Genomic DNA, 22,700 nt, shown 5'->3' with positions numbered 1-22,700 from the left:
TTTCTGCAGGCTTATCGTATCGTGAAAACATGTTTCATATTGGAAAACGTCATTTTTTTCAATATCTTTGATTACTGTATCCGCATAACCCAGCCTCTGAGCAGAGACCAGCCAAGTTCCTTGGTGCGGTCAGGTCCCTGACTCCAGGCTCTGATTCTTTCTAGTCCATCCACAAGGGAGCCTCCCACTTGCTTTAATCATTTGCTTCCAGGACACTTGCCTGCTGGACTCAGCAACAAAGCTTAGAGAGAGGCCGTGCATCTCAGGAATAAGGAGACGTGTGGAGTTTCTTGGGAGGGTTGCAGGCAGGGAGTTCTCTCTGGCCAGGTGCTGTCACCTGCCCCGAAGACCACCTGCTCCCTTCAAGTGGGTTGCAGCTGTGCAGGAGGGCAGGTACCCCACGGCAGTCTTCCTGTAGACCCGGAGGGAGCAGCACCAGAGCAAACTGCTGGTAGGGCTGCTGGGTCCAAGTCCAACCCACTAGTAGCTGTGGCACTGGGAGACGAGCTTGGGGCCAAACCCAGCACTCAGCAGGCAGGAATGTGCACTGAGCAGAGGGAATGAAAACAATGCTGGGTGCGGCTTGGGAGCAAGGAGCCGGGAAATGTCACCCTGTTGAAAGACCAGGCACGGCAAAGAGTCCCATCTCCACTTTCCTAACACCTAGGCCAGAACAGCTCCATAGCAAGGAGGTCATTATTGCTGGCCCTTGACCCCACCGTTTGCAGCCTGTGTTCACTTTCCAAAGGGAGTTCTGCTCACATAAGTTATAGGGGTGTAACGTACAGCAGAGAGAATGTAGTCAATAATATTGTGATCACTTTGTATGGTGACGGATAACTAGTCTCACTGTTATGCGCATTCTGTAATGTATAAAAATACCAAATTCCTATGACATGTACCTGTCCTACTAGTAGGACATTAGTATGTGAGTTATAATTGAATAAAAAAAAATTAGCAATCAATAGCCCTAAAAATGGCTCTTTCTGGGAGCCTAGTTGTGCCTAGCAGCAGAAGCATATAAGATTTCTGAGCAGATAATAAGAAGAGAGGCAAATTATAGGAGAGAATTACATAGAATTATAAGAGAGAGCAGGAAATTGATAGGAAAGAGCCCTGAGGAGGCAGGAGGGAAGAAGACCCATCACACTAGTGAAGAGAGAAGCTTTGGACTGGGGATGGCTTCCTCTTTGGGTTGGAGGGAGAGAACTGACAAGTGTGGGTTGCAGGTGCACACGTGAGGCTGGGGACACACGAAGGGGGTTAGTTTGGGCAAAAAAAAAAAAGAACCCCTCCCCTGTTTATTGTGGTGGACGGTGGCGAAGACAGATGCACGTGGGTGCGGGTGAGTGGGCTGAGTGTAAGTGTACCATCTGCTTTGAGAAGAGATGTGTCTTTACACTCCATGCCCTCTCTGGGGTCTGTTCATAAAATGCAATGGCCGATGCCTAAGGCAAAACTTCACTTCTGACTTTGAGACCATTTCTCCCTACCCCCAGCCCCACCCAGTTTAAAAAAAAACAATGAGGGATTTAGAGTTAGTGATTCTCTTTAGTTGGCAAATGCCAAGCTTGATTTACAAGCATACTTCCAGAACGCACCCCACAGAGTCTAATGTCCAGGCACCTATATATTAACAAGCACCCCAGGGATTCTGATGGCTGTAGAAGGTCACCAGGCTGGGAAAAACATTGCTGTAAATTCTGGAAGCTTCCAGAGCCCTCAGAGAGCGGGAGAAGAAGAAAACTAGGTGTTCAGCAGAGAAACGAAATCACCACAGGCAGAAACAATAGCTTTTCACTCGATTTACCAATATGTGAGAAGTCAGAAAACAAAAAGATCCAAAAATGAAGGCAATAATATTGGGTAAAGCACAGAAGCATACAGTTGTGTGGGAACATCATAAATATTGTATGCATGTCAGTAATGAGATCAAGAAAGGATAATTATTTTTAATTAATAATTGCCATGAGCATAAGGAAAGAGGAGTATCTTTGAGATAGGTTTATAAAGTGAAATAGAACTTAGCAATTATGAAGTGCTTTTCATCTTCAAAGAACCTATTAACATTAAATTACTCTTCTTTTTAATTCTCCCATGAGGTAGGTAAGCAAATTTTAACGTTATTATACCTTATCTGTAGATGGGAAGAGAGGACTGGAGAGGCTGTGACATGCCCAGGTAGACCTAGAATTGAAAAGACTTAAAAAGAAGTTCCCATCATATAGGAGATGGGGGTTTTCAGGCTGTAATTTCACCTTTGGTTTCCTGTATGCTTATATTATTGAAAAAGAAGTTACAGCAGATGTGTATGATCACCTGTTGGTGGAGGGATGGAAGAAGGTCATTGCGGCACAAGGATGGGGGAGGCTGCTTACCATTCCCTTGATTTCCCTCGTGCATTAGGACTTAAACTGAGGAAGGCTTTTGAAAGAGTCACAGGTAATTAATTTGACCAGATTATTTACATTACCTTACTTCGGCATACATATGAAGTAGGGATTAAAAATTGTGCTTTGATTACATGATTCAAACTCTTTTTGATGAATACATTTAGGCCAAGAATTCCCTAAGCTTGACTCTTTCTAAGTATAAAGATTCACAAAGTTGGAAATATTGTTTAAGTCACTGGAAGATATACTTCCCACAAAATTTGTTCATTTTCTGATTTGTTTAAATACCAAATAGAATTAACAGAGTCAATAGCATCTTGTCTATTGGAAGAGGTTTAAAAAAAATTCTGTGAAACTATGGAGGCTTCTTTTCCACTGAGCCTCCATCTCGTGAGAGGAAATGTGCTTTCAGAGCATTGGGCAGGATGGAGTTGGATGGCAGCAGAAACTGGAATGAATGGAGGGTCAGGGCCAATGTAGCCCACACAGAATGGGTTTCCTAAATTGAGAATAGTTAAGCTGTCTGAAAAAAAAGTGTTGGAAATGGCATTTGCAGAGGTAAGCCAGGGACAGATGTTTAACCTTAACCAAGTTGAGAACAGGATCAGGGGCTCCAAGTGATCTGAGAAAGGGGATAATTGGTGCGGACATACAAATCTGATTATCAAGAATATCATTGTGATGGGGTGCCTGGGTGGCTTAGTCAGTTAAGCGTCTGCCTTCTGTTCAGGTCGTGATCCCAGTGTCCTGGGATCGAGCCTGGCATCTGGCTCCCTGCTCAGCAGAGAGTCTGCTTCTCCTTCTCCCTCTGCTTCTCCCTGCCCCGCTCGCCAGTACACTCTCTCTCCCAAATAAATAAATAAAAGCTTTAATTTTTTTTAATTTAAAAAAAGAGTATCATTTTGAGAGATACACATGAATCACTCTAGACTTCTAAGGAGGTGCATGACATGATCCAGGACGCAGATCCCCAGGCACAGGCTGGGCACAGACTTTGGGACCTTGGAGTCTGTAAGGGCACTAAAGGGGCAAGAAGGGCTTCCGGTTTTCAGATGATGAATAACAAAGATAGACTCTAAGATTAACTTTCCCTGCTGGTCAGACTTCTAGGGAATTTATCTTTTTATATTCTAGCCCCAAAGAATATCAAGTAATTCTGTTATCTAAAGAAGTCAGCATATAAATCTTCAAATCTTCCAAACAATAAATCTTCAGAACAGTAAAGCCAGAAAAACATAGTTGCACACCTCAGTGTCATATTTATTTATTATTTTGTTTGGTTTATGATGTTCCCATACTCCCCCTCTATCAATACAGGTAATTCAGAACCAATTACTTAAATTCCTGTAAGGAGTCCTGTTGTTCTGGATGTATCCGTACCTGTGGGGCATAAGAACTTGATGTTGTCAGAGCCGTTATTATTTTGCCAACCACATGAAATCTATAGAATGTCATTGAAGTGGAGGCCTCAGGAAATCACTTCCTGAACCCTAATAATGTCACTAGACAGTATGCTCCATGGGAGCTTGGGAGCCTTGTCTGCTGGGTTCCCTGAGTAGCCCAACAACTAGCCTGGTTCCTACCACCCGGTAGGGTGCTCATGATTTGTCAGAAGGAAGGCAGACAGACCCAAAAGTTGCTAGGCTCTATCAAATCAATCGTTTTCTTTCTAACCCGAGTTTTAGTAAAATATCATGCATTTCTCAATGAGTCACAGGCAAGAGAGGGATACAGCATTTCAAGGGTCGGTAAGGCATTGTAGATTCTGCTTGGAGCACAGAGACATTGCTCTCCCAGACTCTCTGCTTTCTGTAGCTCAGATAATTAAGACCTTTTCAACCTTCACCTTCCTGGATTACTCAGATAATGATATAGTAGATTTCAGAGCATTTTAGCTATGCAGGCAAGCGGCCGTTTCCGGTCAACTTCTCTGCATAATTCTGGGTGTGGGCCCAGACTCCATGTCTCATTCAAAATTAGGTAAATTCTCCTCTGGCATGAAATGAAATGATTTTAGTGGATCAACTTACAAATGACACAATAATATGCTTATTGAGAAGCATTCCAGAAAACTAAAGACAATTTTTGGATTCCATATTTGTGTTCTCTCTACCCTTCCTAGGGTTGCCACACCAAATTACCACAGACTGGGCATTCTCAGTCTGGAAGCCAGAAGCCCAAAATCAAGGTGTTGGCAAAGACATGCTCCTTTGGAAGCCTCTAGAGGGAGAATCCTTCCTTACCTCCTTCAGCTTCTGGGGGTTCTGAGGATGTCTTGCCTGGGGCTGCATCACTCCAATTTCTGCTTCTGTCTTTTTGTGGCCTTTTCCCTCTGTTTCTATGTCTTCCCTTCTCTCTCTAATAAGGACATTTGTCAGTGGATTTAGGGCTCATGTGAATAATCCAAGATGATCTCTTCTTGAGATCCTGAATCCTATCCGCAAAGACCCTTTTTCCCATTCACAGGTTCCAGGGTTTGGAAAGCAGATTCCAGGATATGGGAAGCAGACATATCTTCTTGGGGGCCAACATTCAACCCACTAAAAGGCACAGATACTTTGCATCATACTCTTCTAGAAGAGCTTTCTCTAAAAAGGAGTCCCTCATTTGGCCACCATATTGAGGACCAAGGGGCCCTGTTCTTACTCGTTTGCCCCCTGTGGGGCTGATATTAATAGTGGGCGCTTGGCAGGCATCAGGGCTAGACATTCGTTTCAGTTGCTAATTAGCAATCAGAAGATAATATCCTGTCATTATCTTGTGTTGGCAGAGGCTCTTTCATGGCAGATGAAGAAAAATTCAAGTTTTCTCAGCTAATTGCAACACTGTTTCCTCACACAAGGAGCTATGAAAACCAAATAAAAATCTTGCCTTCCGTCTGCAATATTTAAACAACTTTGGGGGTGTGACGGAGGGGATTCTTTGCACATTCCTCGAAACATTCTCTGAATAAAGGTGGGTGTAGAGAATAGACCTAATCTACCTAACCCCAGAGGCCTTGACCTACATTCCACTCTGGCCACCTGCTCCCACAATGGCCCTTCCAGTCTCATTATCACCCAGAAGCGTGCCATATCTGAAATTGAAAAATTTAAAATCCCACCATCAGTCATTATACATGCAGTGTTCCCACCTCCTCCCCCTACCACAGCTGCTCCCCAAGTTCATTTGCACCTCCAACTCACCATCCCCTACCCATCTGGCATGGCTGCCTTCACCCCGGGCCTCCGTGCTTGCACTCCATCTGATGGGCAAAACGCCACCTTGGATCAGTGTCATACGGCACTCTCCCACATTCAGTGCCAGAGCTATTTCCTATACCTCTAGCACCAAAGAAAATGAACTAATTCTGAGAGATGGTACAGTGTCTGACCTCAGCAGGTTCTACAGCAGAGCTCCCCGGTCCTTTGATGCTTCTTCCCTTCCACTGTTCTGAAAGCTCTTCCACGTTGAGGAGATGACCTCAGATCCCCCTCAAGTAGAAACACTGAGGCTCTCCCCTCAATTTCACACCCCAACTACAAATGCCCAGCGCTGACTCCTTCCCAGGCCTTCCCTCCTCCTGTTCAAGACAGACCCTTCCACTTAGGCTCAGGATCCATCTGCTCCCCTTACCTCTGTGCCCTCGCTCCAACAGTTTCCTCTTTCTCTCCATCTTTACGTTTTCTCCCCCTGGTTACAGCTCCTTTCCTTCGTTCACTTCTCCTACGGAATCTGATGTCTGTATTCGTCACCAAAGCTGCCCTTTCCATGAGCAGCACAGACCACCTAGTCAACAAACCGGGTGAGCTATCATCACGCCTTACCTTAGTGGAAACCTTTACTCACGGATTTTATATGTCAATAAACATATATGATTTTATAACATCAGTAATGTGCATTCGTTGTAAGAAATTTAATTCGCATTAGGAAATATCTCCATGCAGAAACAAATACTGTTAATATTTTGACTCGAGGGGCACAGGGTGGCGCAGTCAGTGAAATGGCCAACTCCTGGTTTTAGCTGAGAGTGTGATCTCAGGGAAGTGAGAGGGAGGTTCACCTTGTGGGGCTCTGTGCTCATCAGGGCATCTGCTTGGGGCCGTCTCTTTCTCTCTCCCTCTGCCCTTCTCCCCATGCTCTCTCATTCGCTCTCTCTCTTTCTCAGATAAGTAAATTAATCTTTTAAAAAAATACTTTTTGACTCCAGTCCTTCTAGGATATTTTATGGATGGTTGGATAGGTAGATGGGTGGAAAGATAGATGTAATCCTGTATAAAATATAACAACAGAATCAAAGTTTCCTGTTTTTTAAAGTTCTCTCCATGTTACCTATAAATTCTAAAACTATATGTTTTATCTGACCTCTGTGTTGAGCGGCAAACTCTTTCATCCAAATGCCTACTAGACATCTTTATTTTGCTCCTCCCCCACATTAGCATCTTTCTAATCTCCCAGAAGCCACTTCCTGCCATCCTTCACTTCCCGTTCTGCTCATATGATGCTCCATGCCCTGACATTGTTACTTTCAAAATTTTTCTCACAATGACTTGGACATAACTGTCAGTCACCCTCCAGTCTGCCCTCTCAACAAATCCATCCCCTCACGTGATTGCAGACTGATTTCTTAAATGCCATCCAAGTATATCACTGCCTTGCTTAAACCCTTCAAGAGGTTCCCATTCTCTAGGATTTAAAAGCTGGGCTTGCTGGCATGGAAAGTTAAGACCTCCCAGGACCTCCCACTTCCTCTTTCTTTAGCCTAATCTTGCTGCTCCTCTCTTGTGTGCTGTAGTCATCATGAACACATTCCATTCTATTTCCTGCCTCTTTCCTCATGTGATTTTATTTTCTTGGAAAGCCCTTCCCTGCCTTACGTGACCTAATTTTACTCCTTTTTCCAAGTTCACCTCAGTCATCACTTCCTCCAGGAACCCAGCTAGATTTAATCCCTTCCGAATCAGCAGGTGTCCTTCTTCTGTGTTTTCACACACCTGAGTACTTCTCTAAGCACGTCTTACATAGCAATGAATTGTTGCACTGTTTTATCTATTGTTGCATCGCTATATCTATCCCCCTGTCCTGTAAACTCTTCAAAGTGAACGTTTACCTTTGGCATCTTTGTACACACCTGGCACATGGTAGAAAGTCAGTAAATTTGTTGAAATTGAAAATGCATGAACACAGTGTAATTTCTCTTACATTTGAAATACAAACCCAAGCCTTCTTTGGTGTGACGCCCTCCTCCGCCTACTACCCTGATTGACCACTCCCCCTTAGAGACACATTTGTACAAAGAGTTATCTGTGCCACGTTCTCCACTTGCTTTTCTCCCATTCTCCCCAGCCAGCCTTTCTTCCTCTTTACCCCCATGGAAACAGCTCTCATCAAGGTGCCAAATCCTCTGGGCAACTCTCAGACCTCCTACTACCTGATCTCAGAGGCACTTGACGCTGTTGGTCTCCGCCTCCATCCTGAAGCATGTTCTCTTGGTTCCTCTCCAACCTCTTTGCCATTCCTTCTCAGTTTATTTTATTGTCCCTCCTCATCGTCCAGACCCGTGCATGTTACAAGTGCTCAGGCCTTCGTCCACCTCTCTATCTGCACATACTTCTTTGGGGAAGTCTTGTCCAGCTGCATAACTTCAAATGCAGTCTACATCCTGCCAGCCCTCCCATTAACGTCTGCAGAAGGCCCTGTTCCCCGATGTACGGATGCAGTGCTATAGCTGTCTGCTCGACAGCTCTACCCAGATACTGAATAAGCATGACAAACCTCATGTGTCTGAAAGAGAGCTCTCCAGTTTGTCCTGCAACTTCTCTTCTGGTGTTTCCCATCTGGCAGATGGCACCACCATCCACACAATTGCTCTGGGCCGAGACCATGGACTGTCTTTGGTGCCTCTCTTTTTCTCACATCTCCTATCCAATCCATCAGCAAGTTCTTTGGGCTCTGTCATGAAAATACATCCCGAATCTGACTTCATTGCCTTGACTGTCACCACCCTTGTATAAGCTGCCATCACCTCCCATCTGGGTTACTGCAGGAACCTCTAAACTGGTCCCTCTGCTTCCACTCTTGCCACACTCACCTCTGCATGCAGCATCCAGAGAGATCATTTCAGTACCTCAGTCAGTTCATTTATAGACCCTACGTGAAACCTGCAGGGGATTCCCATCATACTTTGGATAAAATCCAAAGTCCTTACTATGGACTGCCGAGCCCTAATGTTCTGTCCTCTGGGTGTCTGTCCAAACTCATGTTCTATCCTCCTCACTCTCTCTGTCTGAGGTCCAGTCCCATTGCTCCCTTCTCTGTCATTGAAGCAAACTGTATGTGTTCCCACCTTGGATATCGCTGTTCCCCAACGTATAATGCTCGTTCTCCTGGAGGCTCACTCCCTTCCATAATTCAGATCAGAAGTCGTCCCCTCAGAAAGGATGACACAATCTAGTGTGTTTGGAAGGAATCAATATTGCCTCCCATCTTTTCCCCAAGAGAAACCTAGAGGCCAGGTTTCTGGTGGGAATGTAAAATTATATTTGGTGGAGTAGGATTCCTGGAGATTCTTAGAGATTCTAGGAGTGGTGAAAAACTGCTTGGTTATTGCAAAGAGGAACACAAGGCCTTGAGATTGGTGACCTTAGTTGCCACCGAGGGCCCAGGAGAGGCATGTGATACCTATGTCAGTTAGAAAGGAGACTGTAATCACCTATTTCGATATTCTTCCCCCAAGAGGGTGGCTTTGCCCTCACCCCCACCAAGGGACATTGAGCAGTGTTTGGAGACAGTTCGGGCCATCCACGACTGGTACTGACATCTAGTGGGAAAGGCCACCAGTAGGGTCAGACGGCTTAAAGTGCCCAGAACAGCAGTAGTCCACGCTACTCCTTATGTTCACAAGTAAGTGAAATCATAGATAATTGACTTTCTCTGCTTGACTTACTTCACTTAGCACAATCTTCTCCAGTTCCATCCATGTTGATACAAAAGTTGGGTGTTCATCCCTTCTGGTGGCTGCATAATATTCCATTGTGTATAAGGACCACATCCTTATCATGGAACACTACGTCAAAAACTGGTAATGTATTGTATGGTGAATAACATAATAAAAAATAGTAATAAATAAATAAAGTCCCCTACTATCATAGTAAAAAAGAGAGAGGGGGGAGAGAGAACAGCTAGTCGGTAGTGCTACAACTGAGGGACCAGCTCTATTCTTTTGAGAGTCACAAAGGACCTTATAGCCCCCGCAAAGTCCTGTCATTTGCAGGGAAGACGTGACCTAGGATGATCTACAAAGTAGCAGGAATGGAAAACATGGCTGCTTCAGAGAGAACCTTCTAGAATTCAGCCAATACAAATCACCTGCTGTCAGTCTGCAGGTGCTAGGCAGTGAGCAGGTGGGTGCAGTCACAGAGTCCTAGCTTATGAGGTAGGCCATCGTGATGGTGTCCTGGGAGCTTCAGGAATGCGTACAGTTTTGGCAGCACTCTGGCCTCCTTTGTTGACTCAGCGCAGTGTTCTCAAACTCTTGGGATTTGCCAGTAGAGTGCTGGTTCTGACAGGAGTTTGTGCTCTAGGAGACCCTGTGACATTTGGAAAAGGCCTCCAAAGTCTACAGACTGTATACAGGATTTTGAGCAAACCTCCATTTCCTGCCAAACGCTTGAACATCTGCATCTCATCAGCCCCCAGCCTCTCAGTCAAAGGCAGGAGGGGCCGCACATATTATCACCAATTTTCCAGCCTCTTGCCCCACCTCAATATACTGTCTGATCACCTTTCCAGGCAGGAAGGCCAGGAGATAGGGTCAACTTTAGGTCGTTCAAGGCTAAAGCTGATCCAAGGGGTCTCTCTGATGCTGAGCATCAAAATATCCAGAAATCATGGGGTGCCTGGGTGGCTCAGTGGATTAAGCCTCTGCCTTTGGCTCAGGTCATGATCTCAGGGTTCTAGGATCGGGCCCACATCGGGTTCTCTGCTCAGCAAAGGGCATGCTTCCCCCTCTCTCTCCGCCTGCCTCTCTGCCTACTTGTGATCTCTGTCTGTCAAATAAATAAATAAAATATTTTTTTAAAAAAAGATGCAGAAATCAGAGTCACACAGGAGGAGAGACTGAAGGCTTTCAGATTGAAAAGAAACTGAGATCAGTAAACTCAGAGACACCTCGACACAATTATTAGGGGCCCAAGTTTCATGCCAGGGGATCAAATTTCCAGATACACCACAGCAGAATCTTTTTGACTTGGCATATTACCTGGGTACTGCACTGAGGGTTTTATTACATTTATTACATTTTTATATCACTTTCACATAAAGGCATTAATTGGAAGCCTTTTAAGAGTATTTTGTTTCACTATCCGATGTGTCCTCCAGGGTGTCATTAGGTCTTATTGTCTTCTTTGTCAAGCCGTCTGCTTTCCCTTCCATAAATCTAGCCTGTGAACAAGAAAGTCCTCTCCCAAACTTCCTGACTGAATTTTTTCGCCATTGCACAAACTGCTTTTGTTTCAAGAATCGGTTGAAAAATACACTGTGAAATCATTACATGCTATCTCCTGCTAAAACATGTTCCCATCCAGAGTTCCACCTGAGAGACCAAAGAGGGAGAGGAAGGGAGGGAGAAGCCTGCTATGTTGGCTTCTTAGTGTGAAACATTAGCCACATCTTTCCATCCGTTGACTCAGTCACCCAGTCTCCTCTGCAATCCGGTCTTTCCATCTGTCTTCCTGAGTGGGGACCTACTGTGGATATTGGAAATGGGCACCCAGTGGTAAATGATGTCTCAGAAATGTTCAGTAGGCTTGTCTAGTCATGCTCCACTGGGATAAAATCTGAGGATGATTTTTAATTTAATTCAATTCAGCAAAGCTTAATGGGGTCCTTACCTGTGCCAGGCGTTGTGATGTGTGAATGTTCCATGTGAGCAGAGCAAAAGCTTTAGTTCTGTAGCAGCCACGGACTCAGTGCACATTCATTCGCACCCCTCAGTCCAGCATGGGTGTGCATGGCTCTGGGGTTCTGAGGAATCAGACGTGCCGGTCTGCAGTGGTGTTTATTAAACACCCCGGTGGACTGACCTCCACTAGTCCCTGGGCAAAGTCTTGTAGTGTCGTCACAGTTGCCCTCTACAACATTTTGACCCGCATTTTGCAGATGAGTAAACTGAGGACCGTGGTTGTTTAGCAGCTTGCCCAAAGTCACACGAGTCAGAAGAGTTAAACTGAGGCAGCCTGACATCAGGACTTAGTTTTGTCCTTCCCACCACACTGCCTTCTTTGGATTATTGGCTAACAGCCCGAAGAATGATGAGTCAGCAAATGGTTATATACTCAAGGGGAGAGTCGAGTCTTTGTTGGGCCTTCAACCCACTTGGGAAGCTGTGCTAGAAATGTGTGAAACTCCATTACCTTCTGAACTCACTAAAGTGTACAAAGCCCAGATGGTACTGAGATAAATCCTTGCCAGTAACATCGGTTCCTTTCGTATCTCCTGCCATCATCTCCCTCCATGTCTTTACGAAAGCTCAGAGTGACTGCAGTTGCTTTCATCGGAGGCAAACTCAGTTCATCTGCAGATATCTGGTGAGGTGTTCAGAAGGATGCTTGAAGAGTGCCGTCGGCCTGTTTCAGAAGTCTTCCGAGAGTACCAGACTTAACTGGCTGCATGCTGCCTCCCCCAATACCAATGAGCAGATGGATAAAGATCAAAACCACTTGGGTTTCCATCAGCGTGGGAAGGGCCAAACCAAGTGAAGAACATTTATGAAATGAAATGCTTTGTGAGTTTAATTAAATCGCATGATGAAAACCTGTATTTGCAGCTATGTGAGGGGGTCTGTGCTGTCCTGTGGTATGAAAAGAGGAAGCTGCAGAGAAGCAGGAGTGGCAAGGTGGTCCCATTCACACAAGTGTGTCTGTGCTCAGCAGCTGACATGCAGGGAGAAGACCCGTCAAGGTCAAAGACGTTACCTCATGTGACAGAGTTGATGTACTTTTATTTGATACCTTCTACGCTGTGTGTATTTTTCTTTACACTAAAAAATACCCAATTCTGTTTTCTTTTGTTTGGCAGGAGGGTAAGGGTTGATGATAACAAAAACCAAAAACTGACAACACATGGAAAACCAAGGGTATGAAAAAAACGTAGAGTCCAAGGATTGTTTCTATGAATCACAGGGTTGGTGGGGTTAGGTTGAGAAATGTCGTTGTGAGCTGTCCACTTTCTTCCCTTGAAGGAAGACAGACCATGTCTTTGTAATGATGAAATCCATAGTTGACTGACTCAATAGAAAGGATTTTTTTTTTCTATTAAATGTGGGGTTCTTGGTATTTTGGTGTATTGATCATATTTTTGTGGCATCTTAGGTCCAAATGGATTTCTGTGGATTAATCTCTGATCAGGAAATAAATAGGAAAAAATGGCTTATGTGTTTTTAAAGAGTCAGGAATACATCTTAAGGGGACGGCATGGCACAATATCCTAGAAGTTTTCATATTATACCGAAGGTGGAGCTAGAGGGAAACTCTGTCTTCTCCAGACTTGAGGATTACTGGTGAAGGAGGCCCCATTCCTGACCCATCAGAGTACTGTATCCTTCAGGTGGCTGGAATGGAGGGAAGACTGAGACCCACCATCTGTTGCCAGGGGCAGGGTTCCAGAAGGACCTGCATGGTGTAGCTGTCATGTCTGGTACATGCAGTTGGGGGACATGCCTTGTCTTCCATGTCCTCAGACACCTCCATGCTGTCTGCACTTGCACCTGCCGGTGTCCCTGGGGCCTGAGGCCCCTCCTGTTAAAAGAAGTTGAATGATGCCCCCCACTGGAATCGGACCCATGTGGGCCTGTCTGATATGCTCACAAAGGGGAGCCCAACAGAAGCATGTGTGAGCAGGGGATCTGGGGTCCCGGAAGTAACACAGTTCAAGAGAAGCAGAAGAATGGCACAGCAAACCAGAGTGGTCCGCAGCCTAAGGTTGAGATGTGGGAGCTGCTCCCTAGGTCCACCATGACTTTGCCAGCCTAGGGATTGAAGGACAGTGAGTAAACTTCGAAAGGAGTTCCAGTAAACTCTCAGGTCCCTAGCAACTCTGCTGTGAAGTCTGTCCACCAGAGCAAGTCGACACAGAGGAGCTGTGCCCTACCAGCAAAACAGAAATGAGTACAGGCCACTCCGAAGAGCAGGTCTTGGGCAGCAGCAGCCTGGGGGTCGATGGCAGTGGCACCACGCTAGATTGCGCAGCACTATTAGCCATCGCTGGGATGGGCTGAGATCAGTAGGCTTTCAAAAATGGCAGCCCGGGAAAGGAGGAACAGTGCCACACCCTGGGAGTCAGGCTGACCCTACAGTATCAGCTGAGACTCCTCGTGGGGTCCCTGCTGAGGCAGGAGGGTTGGAGGTCCTGCAAGTTCACACATGGGCGCTCTGCAGCTGGGGACCCTGGAGCCTGGATGTTGAAGTGACACAGGAATATCCACAGGCAGGGAAGGCACAGTCTGCTACTTCCATGGGGACTTTTATTTGTCCTCAAAACTTTTTATTTGGGGGCGTCCAAGTGGCTCATTCAGTTGAGTGTCCAATTCTTGGTTTCATCTCAGGTCACGATTGCAGGGTCCCGAGATTGAGCCCCACAGTGGGCTCTGCGCTCAGCATAGAGTCTGTTTGTCCCTCTCCCTCCTCCTCTACTCTTCCGCACACTCCCGCTTGTGCACTCTCTCTCTTTTTCTCTCTCTCATAAATAAATAAAATCTTCAAAAAGTACTATTTGTTTGTGCCAAGTAATTTAGACCAAAACAAACTTTTTTTTTTGCTTAAATTACGTGTATAGTTTCTTAAATTATCAATACAGAGACTAAAGAGACGTAATTTCTTTCCGTTTCATAATTCCTACACATGTGTAACAAAAAGGATAATCAATTTCCCAGCAAGTAGTTGTTCAAGCTAAGTGAGATAGACCAAGGAAGTGCACAATTACTAGAAGATGTTTTCTTATAAATGAAATTATACACCGTGGCAATTCACCAGCTATTAAGGTTTTCCATTTCAATCCATGCTTTTTAAGCTATTCTTTTGGATTCGAGTTGTACAATTGTATTGTGCTTCATACAGACACATCCCAGATCATAATTCATTGCTCTGGAATATATTTTACTATATATATTGGTCTGGCTATGAGCCATCCTGTCTTTGTTTATGTAAAGCAAACCACATTATCATGGATTGCTTGCACACCTACAAAAAAAATATCTAGAGCTTACCAGTGGCCCACATCAGCCTGTGAAACCAGTATAATTTTGTCTTTAGAAATTCCATCTTACAGTCTACCCATTCAAAGTCAATAAACAGCTATCTGTTGGTAGTCTGCATTGCAACTGTCCTGTGCCGGAAACCAGGTCATCTGCTACACTCCCATCTGGTCGCAGCCCCTTGGTGAGAGGTAGGCAGTGGTGATCCTCGCTACACGGTGCTGGACAAGACACCAAACCCTGAGCCTGCTCCCCAGACCGTGCTTTCCTGATCACTTACGACTGGTCCAGGATGGGCAGCCAACCTGAGTTGCAACAAGCAGGGAGTCGTATTGGAAATTTGGACGAAGTCAGAAAGAGTCAAGTTGGCCTCTCTAGGATGAAAACCACAGGAAGTTTTGATAGCAAGAGAGAAGAAAGGAGCAGAGGTGCACGAAGAGAAGTCAAGGGGAGAAGGTAGATGAGGGACAGTGAAGTCACTCCAGTGCCTCATCTGGCTGGCTCCCAGCTGCCTTCCTGACCCTGGATTCCATGAAATACCACCAAGAACTCGCAAAGAATTCCCCCCTTGACTTAAGCTAGTTGAAGTGTACTTGACACAAGTTGGTGTTGAAAGTCAACATAAAATAAGATAATAATGTGTAAAAAGTGCTGTTTTCCAGAAGAGGAAACAGAGAGCAGGTAGTTAAGTCTTGCAAGAGATCACACACCAGGCAGCCTGGCCCCTGGACCAGAGGATTAACTTCTCCACCGTTTGGCTTCTCCGGATGGACACAGAGGGAAAGGCCTGACAGATACGCATTGGTGTCTTCACCATACCACTTGCTTGGGGCTAAATATTGGCCTTCAGTTTCTTAATCTGTGAAATGAAGATAGAATAATTGTGAAAACAGAGTTGTTGCAAGGGTCAGGGAGATAACATCAGTAACATGTTGGCCCAGTAGGCATTCAGTGAAAGTTATTTCCAATCTGTTTCCAATTTTTCACTCATAAGTAATTGCAGTCACTGGAGCTCCTGGCACATTGTTAAGGGCAGTGGTAACCAGCATCCTTCTGCGTTTTTACTGTTAAATAGGGTGCTGAGATCGACCTTCCTCATTATGGTAAGGGACCATTCTCCTATTCCTGGTTTGCTACAAAGATTTTTTCCTCAGAAATGGATGGCAGATACTATCAAGTAACTTCTGCTTCCAACAACAGCAAAAGCCGTACGATTTTTGTCTTTTGATTTTATAATTCATTTTTTAAAAGATTTTATTTATTTGAGAGAGACAGTGAGAGAGAGCATGAGAGGGGAGAAGTTCAGAGGGAGAAACAGATTCCCTGGAGAGCTGGGAACCCAATGTGGGACTCCATCCCAGGACTCCGGGATCACAACCTGAACCGAAGGCAGTGGCTTAACCAACTGAGCCACCCAGGTGCCCCCATAATTCATTTTAATAATAGAATTCCAGTGTTAATAATAGAATACCTAATATTAAACTGTCCTCAGTTTTCTAAAATCAAATATCTTTAATCATTTTGCATTGTTCTGGGAATGGATTGGTAGGTTCTCATGTTTTAACTATAATTTTTTAAATATATAAGTGAAATGTCTTTAGTATTCTTTCTTTTGCTTTTTCCCAGATTCCATTTTGTGGTGATGGTAGCTCATAATGATGAATTAAGAAGTTTTCTGTCCTTTTCTGATTTCTGGAACTATATAAATAGCAGAAGGGTTTTCTATCTATCCATGGAGGATTTGAAAGAATATGTCTTTAAATACCTGTGTGTGTGTGTGTGTGTGTGTGTGTGTATCCAGTCCCAGCATCAATTTTGTATATAGTCCTTTTTTTAAAATAATTTTTTAGTTCATACTGTGGTTCTTTATTTAAGTTTTCTGCTCCTTCCTGAATAGATTTGAATAATTAATAGTCTGTTAGAACTTTTACAATTCACTGGAATAATCCATTTTTTTAACATTGAGTTGAAAATTGTGTTCTTGTGTAATATTTTCATCTACTCCCTACCTGTGGATACCTACTGCCTGCTGAGATTACAGTTCTTCCTTACCAGGCCTTTGGGGGTCACCTGTCAGTGAAGAGGGTCCTCGGCCAGACGCCCGTGTTGATGTTTGCGCTCTTCTGCTTCGGGTGGTCTTGGTCATCTCCATCCGGATGGTCACAATGCCACCATAACGCTAGAAGCCTCAGCTGTAATGCTTAGAGTCCAGTTAGAGTGGGCAAGCCTATATTGGGGTAGAAGTAAGCTGTGTTTGTATATACAGGGTTGTGGTCACCATGTTGGGGACTGGTCAGTTATTAAGCTGGTCAGGAGACAGCCCTGGGACAAAGCCCTAGTGGGGCACACTGGCCTCAGGGACTCCAAGACGTCTGATTACTCTGCGAGCTTCTGAGATTCCCTTCACCTCCACTCTCTTCAGAGTCGATAGTACTTATACGTTGATGTTTGCATGTTATCTCCTGCGAATAGAATTGACCACTTGAAATATGCCAGTTTGAAGTGTTATTTAGAATTATGCTCATTCTATGGGATCAGAGGATGTATTCATTGTAACAATGTTGATAGTAGTTGTAGGGTAGAAAATCTTCTGAGTCTGAAAAGAGTCTCATGAAAGGTAGTGGAGGTGGGTTAGTTGAAAATTCCAACTGGGAGGATCTGAAAAAAAGTCACAGCGGAGTCTATGGTTAGGTGAAAGTCTGCTTAGATGGAGAGAGACCAGGGATACCCCTGTTACAGAGGCAGGAGCCAGAGATGGGCAAAGCCCACATGGTGAGGAAACCGTGTGCTAGACCAAGCAGACAAGCATCAGGTTTAGGAGCAGGGCAGCAGTGGGATCAAGCTCCAGCAATCAGCCAAGCAGGTTATTAGCGAAAATTCCAGAATATTGGAAAAAAATCCCAGGATTTGCCCCGATAAGGATTTAAATCATTAAAGGCCTGTATGTCTGGAGGTAGACAGACTTACAGGACCCGTTCTTCCCAGCAGAGACTTGGTCTTCGCTTGTGTGTGGCAATAGTAAATAGCCGTGTAGGCTCAGCTTATGCTTACCACAGTGGGATTCCACGGAACTCTTCCTCCTGACTCTGAGCACAGCTGCGTGAAGGACTCATACTCAAGTCTTCTGCCTCCTGGAGTATACTGGGCACACATTAGACCTTCCGGTGGTATCTCTGGAATGCTTGAGTAGATAAGGAGACGTGGTCCAGAAAGCTTTCTATGGCCTTGGGTTCAGGTCCTCCTCAGGTTCGATGCAGAACTGTTTATCTGGGCTTCCAGACTTCCCCTTTACCAGTGCGTTTCTTCTCTTGGGTCCTTATACTGTCAGCTCTGACAAGAGGCCTCCAGCAGAATGACTCTCTTCTGGTGCTTGGGGGAGAGGAGAGTTCCTTTAGTACATACCAAGCACACAGGCGTGGTTTAGGGTAAAGCGTAAAAAGGAGGAGAATGGGCACCTCCCTTGTATCACAATCGGCAAATTCCGTAAACAGCTTACTATCAAGAAACACATTAAATACAAGTACAAATCAAATTTTTTAACAATGTGAATTTCCACCTGCCCTTCAATTTTTCTGCCTTGTCTGTGTTTCAGGTTCAGGTTTAGTGGTCGTATCCTAGGCCTGGCTTTGATCCATCAGTACCTTCTTGACGCCTTCTTCACAAGGCCCTTCTACAAGGCACTCCTGAGACTGTAAGTGTATTACTGTAGGCCGTGGTCCACGCACGAAGGCCTGGTCTCCCTGGTACCTCGGACTCTGTCCCCAGTTTACCCTAACCATTCCTGTTTGTTGACTTTTCTGAGTGCTTAGACGTCACATAAACCTTTTAATACAATATAAAGGCATTTGGAGTTTTTATGTAAGCATCAGAGAAGACTATTAAAACTTCATATAATGGAATGAATCAGTTTATGTAAATAATTACAGTCATGTTGCAAACTTTGCATTACACTAAGTAGAATTAATCTGTCTAAAACTTTGTTGTTTTAAAATATTTAAAAAAAAAAAACGTTTCTCCGTTGCCATCAAGAATCCATGAGTTAATAATCATCCCATGTTTATTACTGGGATAATTTCATTCAATTTCAAAATTGAATTTCAAATTTCAATTTGAAAAACAAATTTTCAAAAATAAGCACTGAATGCACTAAAAAGACTCATCAATATATTCCAGAATATCAAATTGTTAGAATCAGTCTATGTTGTTTTAGCCAGGCTGGGCATCTGTTCGGTTAACAAACTTGTTTACGTTTTGCCCTTGGAATGCATCCAGGCCCTGTGATCTGAGCGACCTGGAATATCTGGATGAGGAGTTCCACCAGAGTTTGCAGTGGATGAAGGACAACAATATCACAGATATCCTAGACCTCACGTTCACTGTTAACGAAGAAGTTTTTGGACAGGTTTGTGAGATGCGGGGCTTGGAAAGAGCATTTGTTTTTTACTATTGAACATTCACATGACTCAAAGTTTACCACCTTAATTTTTTAAGTCTACAGTCCAGCATTGTTAAATATAGTCACACTGTTGTACAATCTCTAGGACTTGTTCATTTTGCAAAACTGGAACTGTAGCCATTAAATAATAATTCCTCGTTTTTCCTTCTCCTGGCAACAGCCATTCTACTTTCTCTGTCTGTGAGTTCGGCTGCTCTAGATACCTCACACAGTATTTGTCTTTTTGTGACTGTCTTATTTCACTTAACACATTGTCCTCAAGGTTTGCCTACATTATAGCACATAATAGGATTTCCTTATTTTTTAGGGCTGAATAGTATTCTACCATATATATGTGTGGTGGAAAGTGTGTGTGTGTGTGTATGTGTGTGTGTATGATTTATTTATTTATATAAAAAATTAATTTACCCATTCACCATTGATGAACCCTTTGATTTCTTCTACATTTTGGCTATTGTAAATAATGCTGCTGTGTACATAGGTGTACGTTTATCTGTTCAAGCCCTTGCTTTCCATTCTTTTGGATACATATCCATAAGTGGAATTGCTGGATCATAAAGTAATGGGATTTTGTTTTTAATCTAGAAAACAAAGAATCTCATTCATTTAAAATATAATTCATTGAGGACTACTTCCTTAGTAAAGCTGCCCATGTCTTCTTCCTTCTTTTCCTTTTCACAACATGGATCTATAGAGGTTTTGAAAATCAAAGTGATAATAGATTAGAAAACATTTTTGTGAAGTGTGAAATACATTTGTAAGGTATTTCTGTGATCTGTGCCACTACAAAATGCTTCTTTTTATTACTAGCATCTAGATATTTGCTCCTCCAAAATGCATGTATGTAAATATTATTGAATAAGATAAAGCTTCTCATTTTTTTCCACCAGTATTTATATATTTTTGAATCTTACAGTTTTGTCAGGTTAACCATAACCTTTTACAAGCGATTTCAAAAGCCTCTGACACATGATAACTTCTAATGGGTCGTTGTGAGAGTGGAGTTGGTAGGCTTTGTAAATGCCTATGAGCATAAGTATAGCACAATTGTGGGCAACTGGCTGAGTCTGAGTATGAGAGGCACCCACTGAACTTGGCGGCACCCACACCATAGTCAAGAATTTTGGACAGGTCCTGGAAGATGTCAACATTCTGTTGAATTTCCTCTGTGTAAACATACCTCTGAAGAATACCCTCTTCCATATTTGAGAATTTTTTTTTTCTTTTTACAACTGTAGAGGGCACATCTAAATAAGTTCAAAAATACATGATTTTTTGGGCCCCCGACTAGCTCAGTTGGTGAAGGGTGTGACTCTTGATCTTAGAGTTGTAAGTGCGAGCACCATGTTGGTGTAGAGAATACTTAGAAATAAAATCTTCACCAAAAAAACAAAAAGAATATACAGTTCACTGAACTGTCCTGCCATGTACTAGGCAAAAATGAAATACAGTGCCCTGTGCATGACTTATTTTAGCCCATTCTTTACATTTGCCTTGTAGTAGAGGGTAAATTTGTAAAATAAGCACAATCATTTAGCAAGTTTTATTAAGACAATGGAGTAGCCATCTTTTTTTTTTTTTTTTTTAAAGATTTCTTATTTATTGTCAGAGAGAGAGAGCACAAGCAGGCAGAGGCACAGGCAGAGGCGAGAGAGAAGTGGGCTCCTGCTGGACAAGGAGCCCGATGCGGGGCTTGATCCCAGGACCCCAGGATCATGACCTGAGCCGAAGGCAGCGGCTTAACTGACTGAGCCACCCAGGCGTCCCTGGAGTAGCCATCATAAAAAATTTTAAGTTAGATTCCTTTTTTTAAATTTTATTATGTTCTGTTAGTCACCATACAGTATATTATTAGTTTTTGATGCAATGTTCCATGATTCATTGTTTGCATATAACACCCAGTGCCCCATGCAATATGTGGCCTCCTTAATACCCATCGCCAGGCTCACCCATCACCCCATTGCCTCCCCTCTGAAACCCTCAGTTTGTTTCCCAGAATCCATAGTCTCTCATGGTTCATCTCCCCCTGATCCCCACCCCCCTTTCATTTTTCCCTTCTCTCTCCTAATGTCCTCCCTGCTATTCCTATGTTCCACATATAAGTGAAACCGTATGATAATTGTCTTTCCGTGCTTGACTTATTTCACTCCTCTTAATACCCTCCAGTTCCATCTATGTCGATGCAAATGACAGACATTCATCCTTTCTGATGGCTGAGGAATATTCCGTTGTATATATGAACCACATCTTTATCCATTCGTCCGTTCAGGGACGTCTCAGCTCCTTCCTCAGTTTGGCTGTTGTGGACATTGCCGCCGTGAGCATATGAGCATATAGCCCTTCTTGTCTCTTTAAGTTAGATTTCTTTTTTTTTTTTTTTTTTTTTTTTAAAGATTTTATTTATTTATTTGACAGAGAGAGATCACAAGTAGGCAGAGAGGCAAGCAGAGAGAGAGAGAGGAGGAAGCAGGCTCCCCGCCAAGCAGCGAGCCCGATGCGGGACTCGATCCCAGGACCCTGGGATCACGACCTGAGCCGAAGGCAGCGGCTTAACCCACTGAGCCACCCAGGCGCCCTAAGTTAGATTTCTAACCTAACTCACTGTCACAAAAAATACCACCTAGATTCGAAAGCTGTTAAAAATAAAGAAAGAAGGAAAAAATGATAGAATTTTTATTTTTAGTCTTCCAGTAAGGAATGCTACTATAGCTGTGACACAACTTTCAAAGTCATAAAAGAAGAGACTGACATAATGAGCTAAAATTACTATTGAATTCTGTGTGGCAAAAATACAGCATAAACGAAGTAAGAGCGTCATAATATTGAATAGACTAAGGCTAGTCTTTCAACGTAGAAAGAGATTCCACAGACCAATAGGCAATGATCAACAAGTAGATAATTAGCAAAGCATAAGTGATTCTCAGAAAAGGAAATAGGAGGAAATAATCTCATTCACAAGTTGTAAAAATGTAAATTAAAGTATAGAGAAATGCCGTTTTCCCTTACACGATCGTCATGAATCGGAATGGTTAGCAGTCGTCCGTTTGGGAGGTGGTGTAGGGAGCAGACATGGCTGCGCAGGAGTGTAGGTGGGAGTCAGTGGAAGTTCGGTTCACTCCCTGTGAAAGGCGCCTTTGTAATAGCCCTCATTCTAAATGCAGCCGCCCTTCCGGGTATTGTATGCAAGTGATGAATCACTGAATTCTGCACCTGAAACTATATTGCCTTGTAAGTCAACTAACTGGAATTTAAATAAAAAACTAAAAAATTAAAAAACAAATGCACCTGCCCTTGAGTCAGCACCCATGTCTAGGAATTTGTGCTACGGATTCACACCTGGTTCAAATGAGTAATGTACTAAGATCTTCACCGCACCCTTGATGATAGTTGCCAAAGATCTGAGTACTCTGAAAGTCCAGAAATAGAGCACTGGGTAAATAAATTCTGATACATTCACACAATGGAATAGTGAGCCAGTGGGATGTGGGGCTGAAAAGTGCAAGACATCCCAGCCCATCAGCTTCCTTGTAAATCATAGACGGTGAACGGGATATTGCAACAACAACAACTAGAACAGAGTCAGTCAGTTCTGAATTGGTTCACGACAACTGTCAGGGTTCAT

At 43.7% G+C, this 22,700-nt stretch overlaps 1 protein-coding gene across 4 annotated transcripts in view; it reads left to right on the top strand.

The window, feature by feature from the left end:
* Nucleotides 1-22,700, top strand: part of HECW1 (HECT, C2 and WW domain containing E3 ubiquitin protein ligase 1) — a 466,123-nt gene that overhangs the window by 427,365 nt on the left and 16,058 nt on the right. For all 4 annotated transcript variants that reach the window (XM_046021545.1, XM_046021547.1, XM_046021544.1 and 1 more), the window contains 2 exons: nucleotides 18,215-18,313; nucleotides 18,895-19,024. In XM_046021545.1, coding sequence (XP_045877501.1) covers nucleotides 18,215-18,313; nucleotides 18,895-19,024 — 229 coding nt within the window. The remainder of the gene's footprint in view (nucleotides 1-18,214; nucleotides 18,314-18,894; nucleotides 19,025-22,700) is intronic.

This window comes from Meles meles, chromosome 10, assembly GCF_922984935.1.
Source record: "Meles meles chromosome 10, mMelMel3.1 paternal haplotype, whole genome shotgun sequence".
NCBI lineage: Eukaryota > Metazoa > Chordata > Mammalia > Carnivora > Mustelidae > Meles > Meles meles.
Note: the sequence above shows the minus strand (reverse complement) of the source record. Positions and strands in the feature narration are given on the sequence as shown.